The 15,990-nt window shown below is 37.7% G+C and overlaps 1 protein-coding gene across 11 annotated transcripts in view; it reads left to right on the top strand.

Moving 5' to 3' along the window:
• The window catches only part of MEF2A (myocyte enhancer factor 2A), a 53,985-nt gene that overhangs the window by 22,925 nt on the left and 15,070 nt on the right, over nt 1-15,990 (top strand). For 3 of the 11 annotated variants that reach the window (XM_086471756.1, XM_086471747.1, XM_086471749.1), the window contains exons 3-5: nt 3,968-4,099; nt 7,249-7,468; nt 7,682-7,741. In XM_086471756.1, coding sequence (XP_086327882.1) covers nt 3,968-4,099; nt 7,249-7,468; nt 7,682-7,741 — 412 coding nt within the window. Of the gene's footprint in view, nt 1-3,967; nt 4,100-4,164; nt 4,315-7,248; nt 7,469-7,681; nt 7,742-11,136; nt 11,140-15,990 lie in introns of all 11 variants that reach the window. The other 8 variants (XM_086471748.1, XM_086471751.1, XM_086471750.1 and 5 more) reach the window with 6 other exon arrangements.

Here is a 15,990-nt window from a genome sequence, read left to right as displayed (position 1 = left end):
CGCTTAACTTCATCTCTGGTAGCAGGAATCTATGTTTATTAGTTCAGAGTTTATGGTTTCCAGAACTGCTGATGACCAGTGTATTGAGCCAGTGTAAGTTTGTGTGAGAGAACCTGCGTGCAGCTGCGCTGGAACAAGCCTTGGAGAAGGTGGTGACTTGATTTCACGCTGTGGAGACTTGGCAGACAGAAAGCTCCGGCATTTCACGTTTCTCTGTTGGATTTTGTGGAAGGAAGCTTAGGCTGAGATAATGACACTGCAATGGTTGAATATCATCTTTGATTCTTCATGGATTGTACAATAAATAATGTTATTGTATTTTTGTACTCTTTATCTGATTTATCTGTTTTAGTAAAATTTATGTTGAATTGCAGAGAAGCTAATTTCATTGTTTTCTAAGAAGCACTTCTTCTGTTCCCTAGGTGCTTCTTGCCAAGGCATAATTCTTCTCTTAAATTAACAAAGTGCAGTGAAATTAAAAAGTACTTTGCATATGTGTGGGGCAGCTCAGGAAAATACTGAGGCTCTTGTACCATGTGCTTTAATGTAATATTTAAACCTGTCATAGCTAGTCCAGCCATTCTCACACAATGTTTCCTAAGCTCTGCCATTTAAAAAAAAAAAACCAAAAAACCAAAAACCCACAAACAAAAACCAAACCAAGCACCACACCAGCTCAATATTAAACTATTAGTATGTGTATATTTCAGCTTTATACAGTGGAACAAAAGCAGTTTAAAACTTCTGGGTCATTCTGCAATATCAAGATGACCACAGCTGTCTGGAACACTTGTATAGTGACTTTGTATGTCCCACAACTATACTGTTGGTTGTGTTTGCTTCATCATTTAAGAAAAAGATTTAATACCTGCCTCAGTTCCTCATAAATGCTTTATGTTATTTTCTGACAAAAATCAGTACTTTTCTCTCATCAGTTACTTAATCCGGTCTAACTTCAAAGCTGCAAATCTCAGTTACTGAAGGCGCAGTAAAGTGCATTGGCAAACATGTTGGAACCATTTCCAGTAATTTTGGCGGAGTGCTAGAGGAAGTGGAAAGTAATACAGATCAACTCAGAAGGCTATGCGTTCGCTTAGATGATCTGGAAAACAGGACTTAACACCAGAAAGTAATTGCAGTAAGCATCCAATAGCAAAACTTGAAGTGTAATGTTTTTTCCCTCTTGTAGTAAGAAAATAAAGAAATAAAACTCTCTTCAATGTTACACAAATATTATTTGGTCTCACTAACTGGCTTTTTTTTTTCTCTACACACACCTCCCTCCCCACCTTCAGAATTAATAACATGGAACTAGCTCAGAGAGGCGAGTTATTTACAGTAACAAATAACATTTTTAGCTGTAGAGACTCAAGGGTGGAGTCAGCACTTGTTTATGGAGTTTGGCTTTCCTGCGTCCCCAGAGAGCGATTCCCAGTAGTCATGGCCTCCTTGGTTTCCCTTGAGCAGGGGCCTGTTATCATGTCTCGCTCTGCAGCCTGTGAGAAAGCCGAGGCTGGGCTGTCTCGCGTAGGCTTCGCCTGGCCGTGTGAACAGATTACAGCATTCCGCTTGTTAGCATGAGCCACGGAGCAGAAATGTTTTACTATTATGTTACTGGGCAGTGATAAAGTTGGCAGTCTTTTTATGGTTAGGTCCTCGAAGTGGCAGTGTTTTAGTGATAAGGAGACAGAGCTTTGGATATCAGACCCAGACGTATTATCTGCAACAGTGAACTGTGGCTTAAATCCTTCCACAATGACAGGAACCCCATCTGGGGTGACGGTTTCCAGAATCTTAAACGGGAGATACTGAGGCATTTTCCTTCCTCATGAGTCAAAGCAGAGTTAACCCCATTGTTATCAAAAATAAAAAAAAAAAAAGGAAGGATGCATTTTTATAGCTAACTAAATCTCTTCCTTTATATTTGAACTTTGAGTATAATTTTCAGACAGATCCGGGAGGATGAATTGGCAGCATTGTGCTTAAAAGCTTTCACTAGGTTGTTTTAGGGTATTGAAAGAAGCACCAATGCAACTCCCATGCAATGCTTAAAACTGCTCTAAGGTGTTTATCAAAGGAGGTGAACTAAACAGTATGTGTATTTCTTGCAAGATTTTTCTTTATGGTATCTAAACACAGCTTCTAATTGTGCCCTGGGCGCTGCATGTGCACGTTGACACTGAGTACCATGTAAAGATGTGTTTGGGTTCTATTTACAGCGTTCTGTGGGTTGCGGGGGTTAAGTGTAATCCAGATTATACAGTGTTAACATTTTCCCTACTGATATCAAAGTGTAGAAGACTGGCAGGCTGACTTGTTAGGGTGGGCTGGGAGAGGGATACCAGGCTCCGACCTTGAGAGGCCGAGCAGCCGGCCCTTGTATGGCCAAGTCCATATACGTGCCCAGCTGATTGGTCAGAGGAGCAGGATCAGCGCTGTGACAGGTGTCAGGGAACCTACACCTGTTTTCCCCATATGCTGATTTAGTGATTACATTTTTGTGGGAGTTCCAGATACTGTGTGGGATACGAGGAGCAAGCCAAGAAACTTGAGAAGGAATTACAGCTTATGGTGACCTGTGATATTAAAGAATTTCAGATGGCGTAATTCAGTTTTCAAGTACTGCTTTAAAACTGAAGTAGAAATAGGCAGTATTTTGCATGTATATGAATAGTGAGGAAGTCTTGTGTACTTTTTATTGTACTAAAAATGAGTAGATAGCACTTTACAGTATTCATCAGCATTTTTTCTTAGTCTAAAATGTAGTCTTTTTTTTTTTTTAGTCAAAAATTCAGTGTGTTATGGAAACAGCTTTTATAGGGAAACAAATACAATTTCTTTATGGTGCTGAGAACGTCAGCTTGCAGATTTCAAATCTTTAGGGTGAAGTTTAATGTAAAATTCATAGCATATAGCTAATTTCTCACAAAAGAAAACACATAAACCTCCTCATGCCTGTATAGTCCTGCTGCTGCCTTGTGTACTACTAATGTGTACCTGTTTAAAAATTTATATTGCTTTCCTTTTGAAACTTTTTTAAAACAATAGGTGGTATTTTAAATCTTGTTTTGTTATAAATGAGAACTTGCAAAGAAAGATTTCTGGTTGTGTAACGGTGAAAAAGAAAAACAATAAGGAATACAAATATCTTTTAAAATTTGGTCAGGAGATGGGTAGTTTCACGTCCTTTTTTCAGTATCTTATTTGTGATGCCTAGAGGGTAGACAAGTTTGTTTTTTTTTTCCAGGGGATGTTGATATGAGTCCTCCATCAGAAAACAGGAAGTAGCCCAATGAAACAGTTGCATCAAGTTAGTATAAAGGAGTCTGAAAAAACTTATATTTAGCAAACTAAGTCATTTTAGAGAGGGATTATGTAATTTATTTTTATACTTTTTTTGCAGTTCTTGTTATCATACAGGATGACAGAAGTGCAGGAAAAATGGTGCCTTAAACGGCCGAGACCAAGTGTTACATGTATTAATACACTGCAGTTGTTGAATTTGGTTGAAAACTGTAGCCACTGTGTTTCTCAGAGTTTAACTGTATGTTCTTTAAAATGTGAATTATTAAACTTGGGATGCTAAGATAACTTGTTAAAGGTCCAGTAAACTGGCTTTTAATTACCAGTGATGACATTAACTTCTTTGCCATAGTCTTGAATGTTCCTTATATGTCAGGCAGCTTTACTCCATCAGCCAGTTTTTGCATGAAATACTGGAGAGATGAAGTGGTTATAGGTTAAAGTTACCCGTGAGATGGCACCTGGGAGAGTCTGTGCCTCTCAATGAACCTTTTCTCTTTGTGTACTATGCCACTATATTAAAAGACTAAGCCTGTCTGTTGAACAGTGAGTTTTGTCTGTGAAAGTTTCATGTAGTTTCAGTGGCTCTGAATGATTCAGTCGTATACAGAACTTCATGGCAAGTTAGTATGATCTGTATGTGAATTTTCCAATTGTATTTCAGACCTTAAGAAAGAAAGGCCTTAATGGTTGTGAGAGCCCTGATGCTGACGATTACTTTGAGCACAGTCCACTATCGGAGGACAGATTCAGCAAACTAAATGAAGATAGTGATTTTATTTTCAAGCGAGGCCCTGTAAGTACTTTTATTTTATCTCTACTTTTTATTTGTTGATCCTTTTTATTAACTTCATTATTTAGGCTCTGAACAAGAAGGAACACAGAGGGTGCGACAGCCCGGACCCTGACACTTCATATGTGCTCACGCCACATACAGAAGAAAAATATAAAAAAATTAATGAAGAGTTTGATAATATGATGCGGAATCATAAAATCGCAGTGAGTACTAAAGTATGGTTTGTGCTTCTATTACCTGCATGAGAATTTTCATGGTGTTTGCTTACCACTGAAAACCACTGCAAAGACAAGAAGATGTAATGGTTTGAGAAAGGAATATAAATTTTTGAGGAAAAAGAGGATGCAAATACTTGATCTTGTTAAAATAGTTTTATCTTAAAGAATAAGAAGATATATCTCTGGCTTCTCTTTCGCACTCCCAGTTTTTCATACCTTGTGAACATGGGGTAGTAATTTCAAATTTCAGGAGCCTAGCTGCATTGCCTAATCCTACCTAAAATATTTTTATAAAGATAGATTTTGTCGTGGGATGTAGAATAGTTTATTTACATCTTGTAGCTCTTTATCCGTCTGATCAAGATTTTAACAGTATGTTACAAGCAGGCAAATAGAAATGGATTAATTTTGTCATCAAATCAGTGGTATTTGTTTTGCTGAAGAATGGACGTAGAAAGGTGTTTAGATGTTTACAGATAAAGACTGGTGTGCAATGGGAACCTCAAAAGATTGGTGTCTTACTCCTGTTGAAATTCTAACAGAAACTTCCTTGGATGCTGAAAGATCTTTGAAAATTTTGTCCCAAATGCCTGACTCCTTTGCAGCCCTAAGTCACTTGGCTGCAGAACTCAAGAAGTCTGGGGATAAGAGTAGTGTAAATTTTGTATGTTTTCTATGGAGGTGTAGATGATGACATTTAATTTCCATCTACAAAAACCAATCTGTGCTGAGTATTACAGGGGAAGTATTTTCTAAGAAAATAATACAGGGCTCTGCCACAGCCTTTGAATTTTTTAACATTGCAGATCTTGTAGCTATTAAAGTGAATGGACTGGCTAGGTTAATCTGCACAGACCCTGGGGCCGTTGAGTAGCGTGTCCCCAAATGACTTGCCGATACTAGAAATTGTTATAAGGCCACCTCTGGGGACTTAACAGCAAACTGACAGTCATGACACCCAGTGCCACTTCTTTTAGCAAGTTCTTTATACATGAATGAACCAATATCTTTTGTTCTTGCTTTGTTTTGAAGCTTTTGAAATCCAGCGTTTCTGTGTTGAAACAACATCTTCAGGCCTCATCTTTCAGTATGTTACAGCTAAATTGCTGTCCCTTGATTGTCTGGGGTCTCCATGAACAGCCTAAGTTGTCTGTGTGGACATCAGTGTGAATAATAAAGGCAACAAACTGTATTTTTTAGCTCTATAGTTCTGTATTTTGTAGCTTAAATTGGACCTGTTACGGTTTTGTTTCCAGTGCTTATGGGTCTGTATAAGAACATAGTTTCTTTTGTTCTAGTGCACTCGTTACTGTCAAAGGATAGGAATGAGGCAAAGCGTGAAGAATTCAGTCATAACCAAATAAGTACCATAGATGGGCAGAGGCAGCCTTTATTGTAAGGTGTGGGGGGAAGCTGTCATTTATTAGTTCTATATTGAGCAACCTACAGAAAAAATGTCCCAACTGTTGGCTTCTAGCGTTGCTTTAGGCACACTTCAGGTATTTCAAGTTTAGTTTGAGTTACTTGAGAGCATGCTGTTTAAAAACCACCTATTTTTTGTAGATACTGAATAGTTTCTTGAAGCAGTTTCTCGTGAAAACAAATACCAGTACAGCTTGTCATTAGTTAGATACTGTGAATGATTTGCTAGCATTACGTTGCTATGCTTCGTTACTTTTTCCTTCTGTCTGTGCCAAAAATTGATAATTATTCTTAGAATGCTTCAGTAGGGACACTGTCATTGGCTCTCACTAGTAGGAGACTTAGTTTCTTGTAGAAAATGTATTCTGCTCTTTTAATTAGTATAGTTATTATTGTATTTCTAATATTATCAAAATTGTCATACAGAAGTATATCGTTCTAAGTAAATTTTAAGCTGCACATGGCAGAAGTGCATCTTTTTAAGTATAGTTGCTAGGTCATGAATGTTTGTCATCTGCATATGACCTCTAAATCAAAACTATTCTCCCTCTGTTCTGTCAGTAAATACTACCAAATTTTTACGCTTGAACTGTACCTGTCATGGTTTTGTTTCCAGTAATTATGAGAGTTGTGAAAGAAAATAGTCCCTTTTGTTTCAGAAACTCATCACTGTCAAAGGATAGGAATGAGACAAAGGCCAAAGAAGTTAGTCATAACCAAATGAGTACCATAGATGGGCAGGCATCTAAGCTTTTGATTCAGATAGTTGTTGAATAACAAACATATATACTTCAGAAAAAGAGTTGCCTTTTAAATAATGCTGTAAAAATTAGAGTTTTAAAAAATGAAATTTGCAAAAAAAAGAAGGATGGAGTGGTTATTCAAGCAGGGTGTTGTGGAACACAGGATATTGACAATTGAAATGTTTAAATTAAAATCTTAGTGACTTTCTAAAAATTGGTTTAATTTTTTTAGTCTGTTGGAGAAAAAAGTTTTAGGTCTTAGTAGCAATATTTTCGCAAGGTTATTAATAGAAAATGTTATTACTAACTTTTTCTTTTTTGTGTAATAACTATTTCATTATGTGCATGTTAATCCTTACGTTTTGAAGGTGCAACAGTTCATTGGTTTGCAGACATGTTTAGCTTGTCATTGCTTTGTAATAATCTGAATTAACTGATAAATTTGTTGTATTTCTGAGCTTGTGAATTCATATGAATATCTTCATATTTTTCTGTATTTGAACTTTCAGTATTTTTGAAGTTTATGAGTATTTTGGAACTGTATTTATATGATATATGAGAGTTTAACACCTTACTCTACAACAAATGGATGTTTTAGAATTGTATGCTGGATAGAGTTGAAAAACTAACATAATTAACTTTTTTTTTTAAACCTGAGTTTTTCCTGGCAAACTTTAATGTGTATTTTTATTATGTGCTATTTCTGCAAACATAGTTAATGCTAATGTTGTTGTCTTGTATGTGTTCCTTGTCTTGTTTCCTCCAGCCTGGCTTGCCTGCTCAGAACTTCTCGATGTCGGTTACAGTTCCAGTGTCCAATCCCAACACTTTAACCTACAGTAACCCAGGGAGTTCCCTCGTATCCCCATCACTGGCAGCCAGTTCATCGTTAACGGACACGACCATGCTTTCCCCACCTCAGACCACCCTGCATCGGAACGTATCACCTGGGGCCCCTCAGAGACCACCAAGTACTGGCAACGCAAGTAAGCTTTCAGTCCTGTTGTGCTTCCCTTTTATACCCTCTTTTTATTTATTTATTTGTTTAAAAAAATCCACAGACAAAAAAACCCCAAGTAACAAGTTCTTAATGGTATCTGTGCGTTTTCTTTTTTTAATGGCTTAAGTTGTGTAGTACAAAATGATACAATACTGTAATAAGAGCAAGTTAGTTTAATGCTCTGGCTTATTTTTATTAGGTGGAATGCTGGGGACAGCTGACCTCACAGTGCCAAATGGAGCTGGTACCAGTCCAGTTGGTAAGTGCAGTATCGTGTCTTTGTTGAAAAATCATAGAATAGTTTGGGCTGGAAGGGACCTTTCAAGGCCATCTAGTCCAACCCCCTGCAGCGAGCAGGGACATCTTTAGCCAGATCAGGTTGCTCAGAGCCCCGTCCAACCTGACCTTGAATGTTTCCAGGGATGGGGCTTCCACCACCTCCCTGGGCCGCCTGTGCCAGAGTTTCACCACCCTTGTTGTAAAAAATTTCTTCCTTCTATCTAGTCTGAATCTACCCTCTTTTAGGTTAAAACCTCTACTCCTTGTCCTATCACAACAGGCCCTGCTAAAAAGATTGCCCCTTTCTTATAGGCCCCCTTTAAGTACTGGAAGGCCACAATGAGGTCTCCCAGGAGCCTTCTCCAGGCTGAACAACTCCAGCTCTCTCAGCCTGTCCTTATAGGAGAGGTGTTCCAGCCCCCTGATCATTTTTGTGGCCCTAAAAAAAAATCCCAAACAAACCAAACATTTTTGTGGTTTTAGTTTCAGATTATTCAAAAAGCAATTTTCTATTTTGACTCATGAAAAAGTGGTTGTGGAAGAACAAAGGTCATGATTTTTCGTAGTTGCCATGTAATTTTCAAGTCTTGTAAATTCTTATCAGGCATTTAACTTTACTGCCATGCCCTTTCCACTTCAGTAATACTGGCATTTTTTATCTTAGTGGTTTTCAGCAGTAGCATGCTGGCGCTGGTTTTGTGTATCTCTACAGGTGTAATTACAGCAGCCTAAAGAGATTTTTAAATTTCTTACTTGTTATGAAATTCACTGCACTTAGTAAACTATTACACTAAAGACAACTCATCTGTGTTCTCCACTTCAGTATTCACGAGACCTGGATGTTTGATACTGGTTGTAATGCCAATCAAAATGAAAAAAATGCAGACTGTATTGTTTGTATTGCCATGTGTATCTTGCTAATTATTTTCTAGCAGTTATACGAAGAAAGCAGTAAATCTTGGAAGCTGATAGCTAGGTTCTGTCTTAATTTTGGAAGATGATCAGAATTTCTTTCAAAACCAAATTTGAGATCTTGCCAAAAATCAAATTCATAGTAATTTTTGGTCTTCAGTAAAAAGATATGATAGCACTATTTCATTTGAATAGTGTTTTGTCTCCCCTAAACAAAATTTAGTCCTCTGATAGAGGGCAGGCAGCCATTAAAATTTGGCACACCACGGAAAGACAAAATAAGTGACAGTTAACCCACTTCCTTCATGCTCCTTCCGTTCTTTGAGATGCCTTTGTACTGAAGGTCAGTTTTGGAAATCCACATAACTCTTCTTGGTATGTGTTTGTAGCAAGAAATTAGAGAAGCAACTGTTGACCTTTCAGTATTTGCCCGCTGGCTACTTAGTGTGGAAACTGGGAAAAAGTTCTTTGAAGATAAAGTCAGGCAGTTGAATTTATGAATAAAAAATGCTGCAACTACAAGGCTGAAAGCACAGGATGACTTTACGCTCTTCGTCCATTCTTTGGCTATGTGCAGGAAAGATATGAAATATTAAAGTGTGGTTTCCATCAGGTAAGCAAGATTTTAAGTGGAGGAAACTTCCTCAGTTGAAAAGAGATGACCATTTTTAGAAACTCTGGACGTCAGATGTTGATTTCCATAGTATTTCTCAAGTCAGACTAAATAAGTTTATCAGGCTGTTTCAGGCTTCTTTTCCAAAATCAGACTTTAGTAACAGCAGCCTCAGATTTAAGACTCCTCCTTTCAATAAGCAAATAAAACAGTTGTTTACAGCACTTGCTATAGAATATTGAACTGTAGAAATACCCAGTTACAGCAGCTTGGTGAACATATGTAATGCAGTGAAATGTTTTCCTTCTTGCATTTATTAATAGTTTATGTGAAAAGTCAAAATGCATCACTTATCTCTTACTTTCCAGAACATCGCACCCAAAATGTTATACATATACCCACTCATTTCTAGAAAGATTTTTCATACAAGTAAGAGTTGTGGCTATACCAGAACAGTGGAACATGTATAAGAAGTACCTCTAGTGAAACTCGAATACCTAGTTAGCACCAGAATGCTAAGCCACAGAGTTGTACGCTAAGTTGTCAGAGCTCTACTTTTCCTAGGATATGGCAAGGCTTCTTTAAATACTGTCAGGTGCACAGTGACCTTCTCAATTGCAACCAAAATCAAGAAACCATACATAACCAGATTGAGTAAATCTGCTAACTTGTCAGTTTGAGCTTGACAGCCACTGTTGAAGTGTGTATATCAAGTTAATTATGTCTGCACACAACAATGGCTTTAGTTTCTTGCTGCATTTATTGTAGAATCCACTTAAAAAAAAAAAAAAGTATATTTTCTTCTTTTAGCTTTCAATTTCTTAAACTTCTCAGGAATGGAGAATTTTGCTATGGATATACTTGTGAAAGGTCATGTGTCCAATTGGCAGCTCAGAATTTATGGGAGAGATGTCAAAGGTAAAGCTGGTTTACCCGTATTCCCAGCTATTCTGTTACAGACAATGGAAAAACCCAAGTCTTGCTCGACACTATAAACGTTTGAGCATTTGAGATTTTTGTTCCTGTTCCATTGGAAGATACTTACATGCCTTTATCTCTGATTAAAAAGCAAGTAAAGGTTATCTTGCGTAGTTGAGACCCAGTTTCAACAAAGATGTTGCATAAAATGGCTCATATTTAGTTCACATGAGTCTTTTCCTCAAGTCCTGTGTAACTGGGTGGGAATAGATATGATTTGCTTTAGCAGTCAATCTGCCAACTTAACAGTTTTTCTGTGGAAAATAACTTTCAGTAAAAATATCTGCGTGCTGTAGCAAATATTGGTAGGTGTGTTTTTATGTCTAGAACAGAAACTTTTGTGATAATTTTATAATACTGAGAGCTTACTTCACATGCAGCTGTCATAGCTCTAAAAAAGCATTTTTATTTTGTAATATTTTTAAAATTTTACCCACCACATAACATTTGCTGAAAATTTTTACTTGGCAAGTGTATCAGTTTTGAGAGGGGGAAAATGTCTGGCATTATAACAGTGTTTGCTTTTGAGCTAATTTATTTTTTCTGTTAATTAGATCAAATGTTTTAGAGTTGGAATTTTCATGATACTGTTGCCCCTGGTCAGTGTTAAAACTTGTTCTGTTTGTCGTGGGCATCTAAGGTGCTTCAAGAACCCCGTGTCGCGAGGATGCGTACAACTTGCCATTTGTTGTCAGCATCATCTTGTCTTGAACACGTGCTGCATGTTCATGTTACTCCTTTCAAAAGGCTGTGGATTCTACTTGGGCAAAGTACAGCATCACTTGCTCTGAGTACCCAAATATGGGGGAGAGTTTCTTTGGCTTTGAACTGAAAGGACTTGATGGGTGGATCACCTTCAAGTTTGCCATGAGGAGGTCTGCTTCACCATGTTCCAGTAGATTAGGTATTACACCTGAAGTCATCCAGAGGTTGCCAATGAAGTGCCTTTCCAGTGAAGTTGTCCCATCCTTGAGGACTCTGAGAATCAGAAAGGCTCAAAAGAAGTACCACTGTTACCCAGTCTCTACTTTTTCTTCCATAACTTTCATGTACGGCACTGAGCTAGAACCATGTGAAGGACCTGAGCTGGTTTTCATTGCCAAGGCTGCATGAAAACCATAAACCCCGAGTTCCTTAAGTTCTTCCCAGGCCTAGGTGATTTTGAATGAGTTGTTGGAAGTGGATGCTCTTCATGATCTCACAAGGACACAATATTACCTGTCTATACATTTCTGTGTCAGTGATACTGCCCTTCTGGTCAGTAATGCAGATTATGGACCCAGTTAATCTTCTGGGAAATTAGCTTTTTTCTTAAAATTTTATCATTGGGAGAATGGGTAAGAAAGATCTAGTCTTCTTGCATGCTGAAATTCTCCTCTTTGTTCCAGAGCTATATGTTCTCTAATGTCCTCACTAATCTTCAGATTCCGCGAATGTGAAGTGACTTTGGGACTATTTAATTTCTTTGGAGTAGAACTGAAGGATATACCTGCTTGAAAAACTGTGTCTTGTGAACTATTAGATCTCTATTAAGAGCCAGTCTAGATCATGTGGGATCTTTTATCCTGGCCTCAGGAAGGATTATGGAGAGGTGCAGCTGACAGCTTGCACGCACCACTAAACCGCTTGAATATTGCCAGAAAGGGATCAAGACGAAGAACTGTGAAAGGCCACACCTGTAAATGGCTCCCTTTGTCTTGAGGGCTTGGCTGATTGGGAGAGCTTTTTCTGCATGTCTGAGGATAAAAGAAGCTTTCAGCTTGGTCTTACACAAGTCTGAGTCAAGTGGCTAATACCCTGCAGTTCTTTAGAGCATGCCAGAAGGCTTCAGTAATAAAACAGCTTTCTGTGCACACTTTTCTGCTCGTGTCATTTTGTTTGTTAAATGAGACACCCCAATGAGAAGTATCCAACTAACTCTAGAAAAGCATAACTCTTGCGGGAATTTTGATTGAAACTGGATTGATGCTATCGGCTTCTTCCTTAAGAAAACAGACTTTCTTCTCCCTCCACCCCCCTCTCAATCTCACCAGCCCGTATCATCTGCGTCAGCTAAAAACCTTATCACTGTTGTTGTAGACAACCACCTTAGGAAAGCAGCAGTAAACCTTGAGCATATTCCTACTTAAGGTTATGCGTTACTGGCGGAATTTCTTACCTGCTATACTTTCTCTTCAGTATGACAGGTAGTATCTGTCACAGGTAGTCTTTCACTAGACAGAGCTCCTCACTTCCTAGTGTCTGTTGAAAGGGGTTTGTTATGTTCAGCTGGTGCTAATGCCGTGGACAGAGGTTCTTGCTCTGAAATGTCAGTAGTGTGTGCAGTTGCTCTGATCTATAAGATTACACAGTAAGTACAACAGTCAGCGTTTCACCCTCCTCCAAGGAAGAAGATGAAGAGTCCCTGAAGAACAGAGAGCAGCCTATTTACTCTTGCAACTTCCAGGCTCTCCTCAAGGGAAAGGAGTACTGAAAGTGGACAGCAGACCAGCTGTTTCACAGGGTGCAAGCTGAACCCTTTTTCAGATCACAAAAAATGACTGGCTGAAATCAGCATGAAAAACATGCTGGTAGAAGAAAGCATTTGAGCTTTTTTTTTTTTAAATTGTACAGTCTCTCCTTGGAAACTACCCATCCACGTGTGGTCAGTTCAGCCCCTGAACTACCTTAGATTTTTAGTTTAAATTTCTTATGTTGTTATGTGTGTTCATTATCTTTCCATAATTTCTGATTTACTAAGGTACAAGACACTTACGGTTAGAATTTGCCACATGTGTAACAAATTATTAACCTCCAGCTGGATTAAAGTATTGCAGTGTGTCTGTGTGAAGTCTCGACATTTAGATGATGTCACCTTGCCCAGGATACACCACTACACATCCTCAGGTGTTCTAAACGTGTCACTTCTGTTGTCCATTCTTTGCCACTCTTTACATTGGCTTTGTATAGATACATGGAACTCAACAAGTTCAGAAGGTAGAACTCTGATTTCACTAACTGTAAACTGTTCAGTTGACAAAAGGTCTGAAAGGCATCCAATTGCCACTGCTAATGTTTCACACAAAGTTGAATAACCTTTAGGTTTTAGGTTTGCTGCTGCATTCTGAATAATAAACCTCATCTTGAAGAAAGCCCATTTAAATTCTAAATATCCTTGAAAACTGTCTCTCCTTTCATGTAGCTTTAGGCAAAAATCTTTTCCAGCAACCTGGGAAATGAGGGTTTTTTTAGTTTTGTAATGTGAGTAAGCATTCCCTTGACACTTAGTCATGTGTATTTTCTGCTGCATTTTAATACCTGAAGTAATGCCTTAGAAGTATAAATCTTACATGTTAGGCATGTTTCAAAATCTTGTATTACTGTCAAAGGTATATTTTAATTCTAGTATTACCTGAAGTATTGCTTTTTAAAGATCAGTGGAAATACATTTATTTCGTTTTCCTTGAGATGTTACAGTGAATTGTTTCCAAAGCTAGCAGAGAACTTAGGCTTTTTGAAATGATGGTAGAATCAGCAGTGATTTCAGTGCAAAGCTGAAAATGGTATGAACGGCATATGCTGTTTTGTTTTGTTGGGGTTTTTCTTTTTGATTTCCACTTAAAGCTGTCATACTAAAGAAATTAAAAAGTAAATAATTTGAGCAACTAATGCACACAGAAATGCTATTGTTGTGTTTACTTGCAATGTGTTCACCCCCCCTGCTCCCCCCAAGGTCCTACATGTAAACATTTTTTTCAGTAGATTTTATCTGGTCTTCTAGATGCATAGTGAATGAATGGTTCATGGCAAACACCATCTTCAGTTTACTTCTAATGATGTGACGCTTGTTGGGTTGTATGATGTCATTTGATGCATAAATATTTGTTTACTACAGTTCTTATTTTTGCTAATCTGATATTGCTTAGTCGCTCGCCCACAATTATTTTCCAAAACTGTGTATAACTGTTCAGTTTCTCCAAATTTCTCCAAAGGTGAACCACAAAAACAGGTTAGCGGCATCAATGACTATTATTTATTCCTTGAGTAGTAATAAGTACATGGAGTACTTTCCAGCCACGTGTGTTCATTGTTTCAGCTGATGTGATTTATATAGTGAAATATGAGCCTGGCTCATGTGATTGAATGCTACGTCTTGGGCTGCAGGACAATAAATGAGATTAAGCTGTATTATGTTTCTGAAGGCAGAATATACAGTTGTTAAAGTTGGTGGATTTTCAGAAAAGAAGTGACTTCAAAAGTAAATATTTTCTGACTAAACAAGAAGTAGGCTCATGTACATTGGCAGTGTTTCTTATCATAAAAATATGATTAAATTATGATTCATATAATTGAGAGTTTATAATCTCAGCATTGGTGTCTGTTTTCCAAAGAATTGTTTTGAACGTGCTTTCATAGTGTGTTTTATAGAATTAGAGTTAAATAAAACTCTACCAATGGAAGTAAAACCAGTAGGCTTATTTTATGCTTACGTAGATTTTTATATTCTGTTTCCATTTTGCAGTTTGATGTTTTTAAACATAAAGTAATTGTCTCTGGGGAAGATCTATAGTGGGTGGGGTGGATACACTTTCTGTATTATACAAAATAGTAAGTAGAATTTATGGGGTTATTAAAGCCTCAGTTTGGCAAACTGCCGTACAGTTGCGTCATCCTGTAATCATTATCTTATTCTGGCTCCTGACCTTACTCTAAGAAATACCATGCTTTTAGTTATCCTTTCACTCTTAACTTGTAATTTGATTTTCTAATTAGATTATTAACAGGAAAAAAGGCTTTAAGTTTCATATTAAAAATGAATATTCTGCGGTCTTATTGCAGCCCCAGCATATGATTCTTCCAATAATCAGTATAGATACTCCGATGTTTGCTAAGTGATCAATGCTTGCCCTTTATAACAAAGGGCTGCTGTTGGATTAATACCCACAGTAGTGCACACTTAAGACATTTTTTGGTTCTCCCATTCTTAATATATTTTTTCTTAAACACTCGTTTTAAGAAGCCTTTTTTGTCGGAACAAATGCTTTGACTCTGCTGCTGAACGGTCCCGTGCAGAGAAGGCACCGGCAAGGAGTTGGTTGGGTTTGAGAGCACCGCTAAAAGCATGAAATGTTTCTGCAGGACTGGCAGAGCCCGGACTAAGGGCTGCAGGAAATGACTGTATTGGGTGTGGAAGAAAGATGCTGTCCAGACTTAACACACGAGCTACCGAAATACTTGAAAACAGAGGACAGGAAATGGTATCACAGGGTAGACTAAAACGCTCCACAGAACTCCATTGTTTATACAGAGTGTTATTGTTCTGGAGTTTAAACTCAACTCAGAACACGGCAGCTTTGGCGTATGAAAGGTAACACTGACAGCCTAGTGAGTAATAAAATGCTATTTATTATTGAAGTCCACACTTCACTTTTTTATAGCAGTAAGTTCTTTAAATGTTCTGGCATTTTTGCTGAAAGTGGAAGATAACTGTAACAATTTTTTAGATAGAATTTGGTGAAAATCACGCTTTTTTCTAGTAATTTTTTCTCCTCACATCTGTTACCAAATCTGCTGAATTTTTACTCTGTCCATTATGCAAGGTTCCTCTTGCAATCCGATGCTATGTAGGCTGTCTATAACTAATGTTTACACTCATTTATAATGGAAAGGTATCGATGCATAACTGTATTTAACAGAACCCTGATTATTTGAAAACTGTCTCTCAGTTTCAGGAACCTTAGGGGTAG

The sequence above is a fragment of the Leptosomus discolor genome, chromosome 11 (genome assembly GCF_034619465.1).
Source record: "Leptosomus discolor isolate bLepDis1 chromosome 11, bLepDis1.hap2, whole genome shotgun sequence".
NCBI classification, from domain to species: Eukaryota; Metazoa; Chordata; class Aves; order Leptosomiformes; family Leptosomidae; genus Leptosomus; species Leptosomus discolor.
The sequence above is the reverse complement of the archived record's forward strand: the minus strand, read 5'-3'. Positions and strand labels throughout refer to the sequence as shown.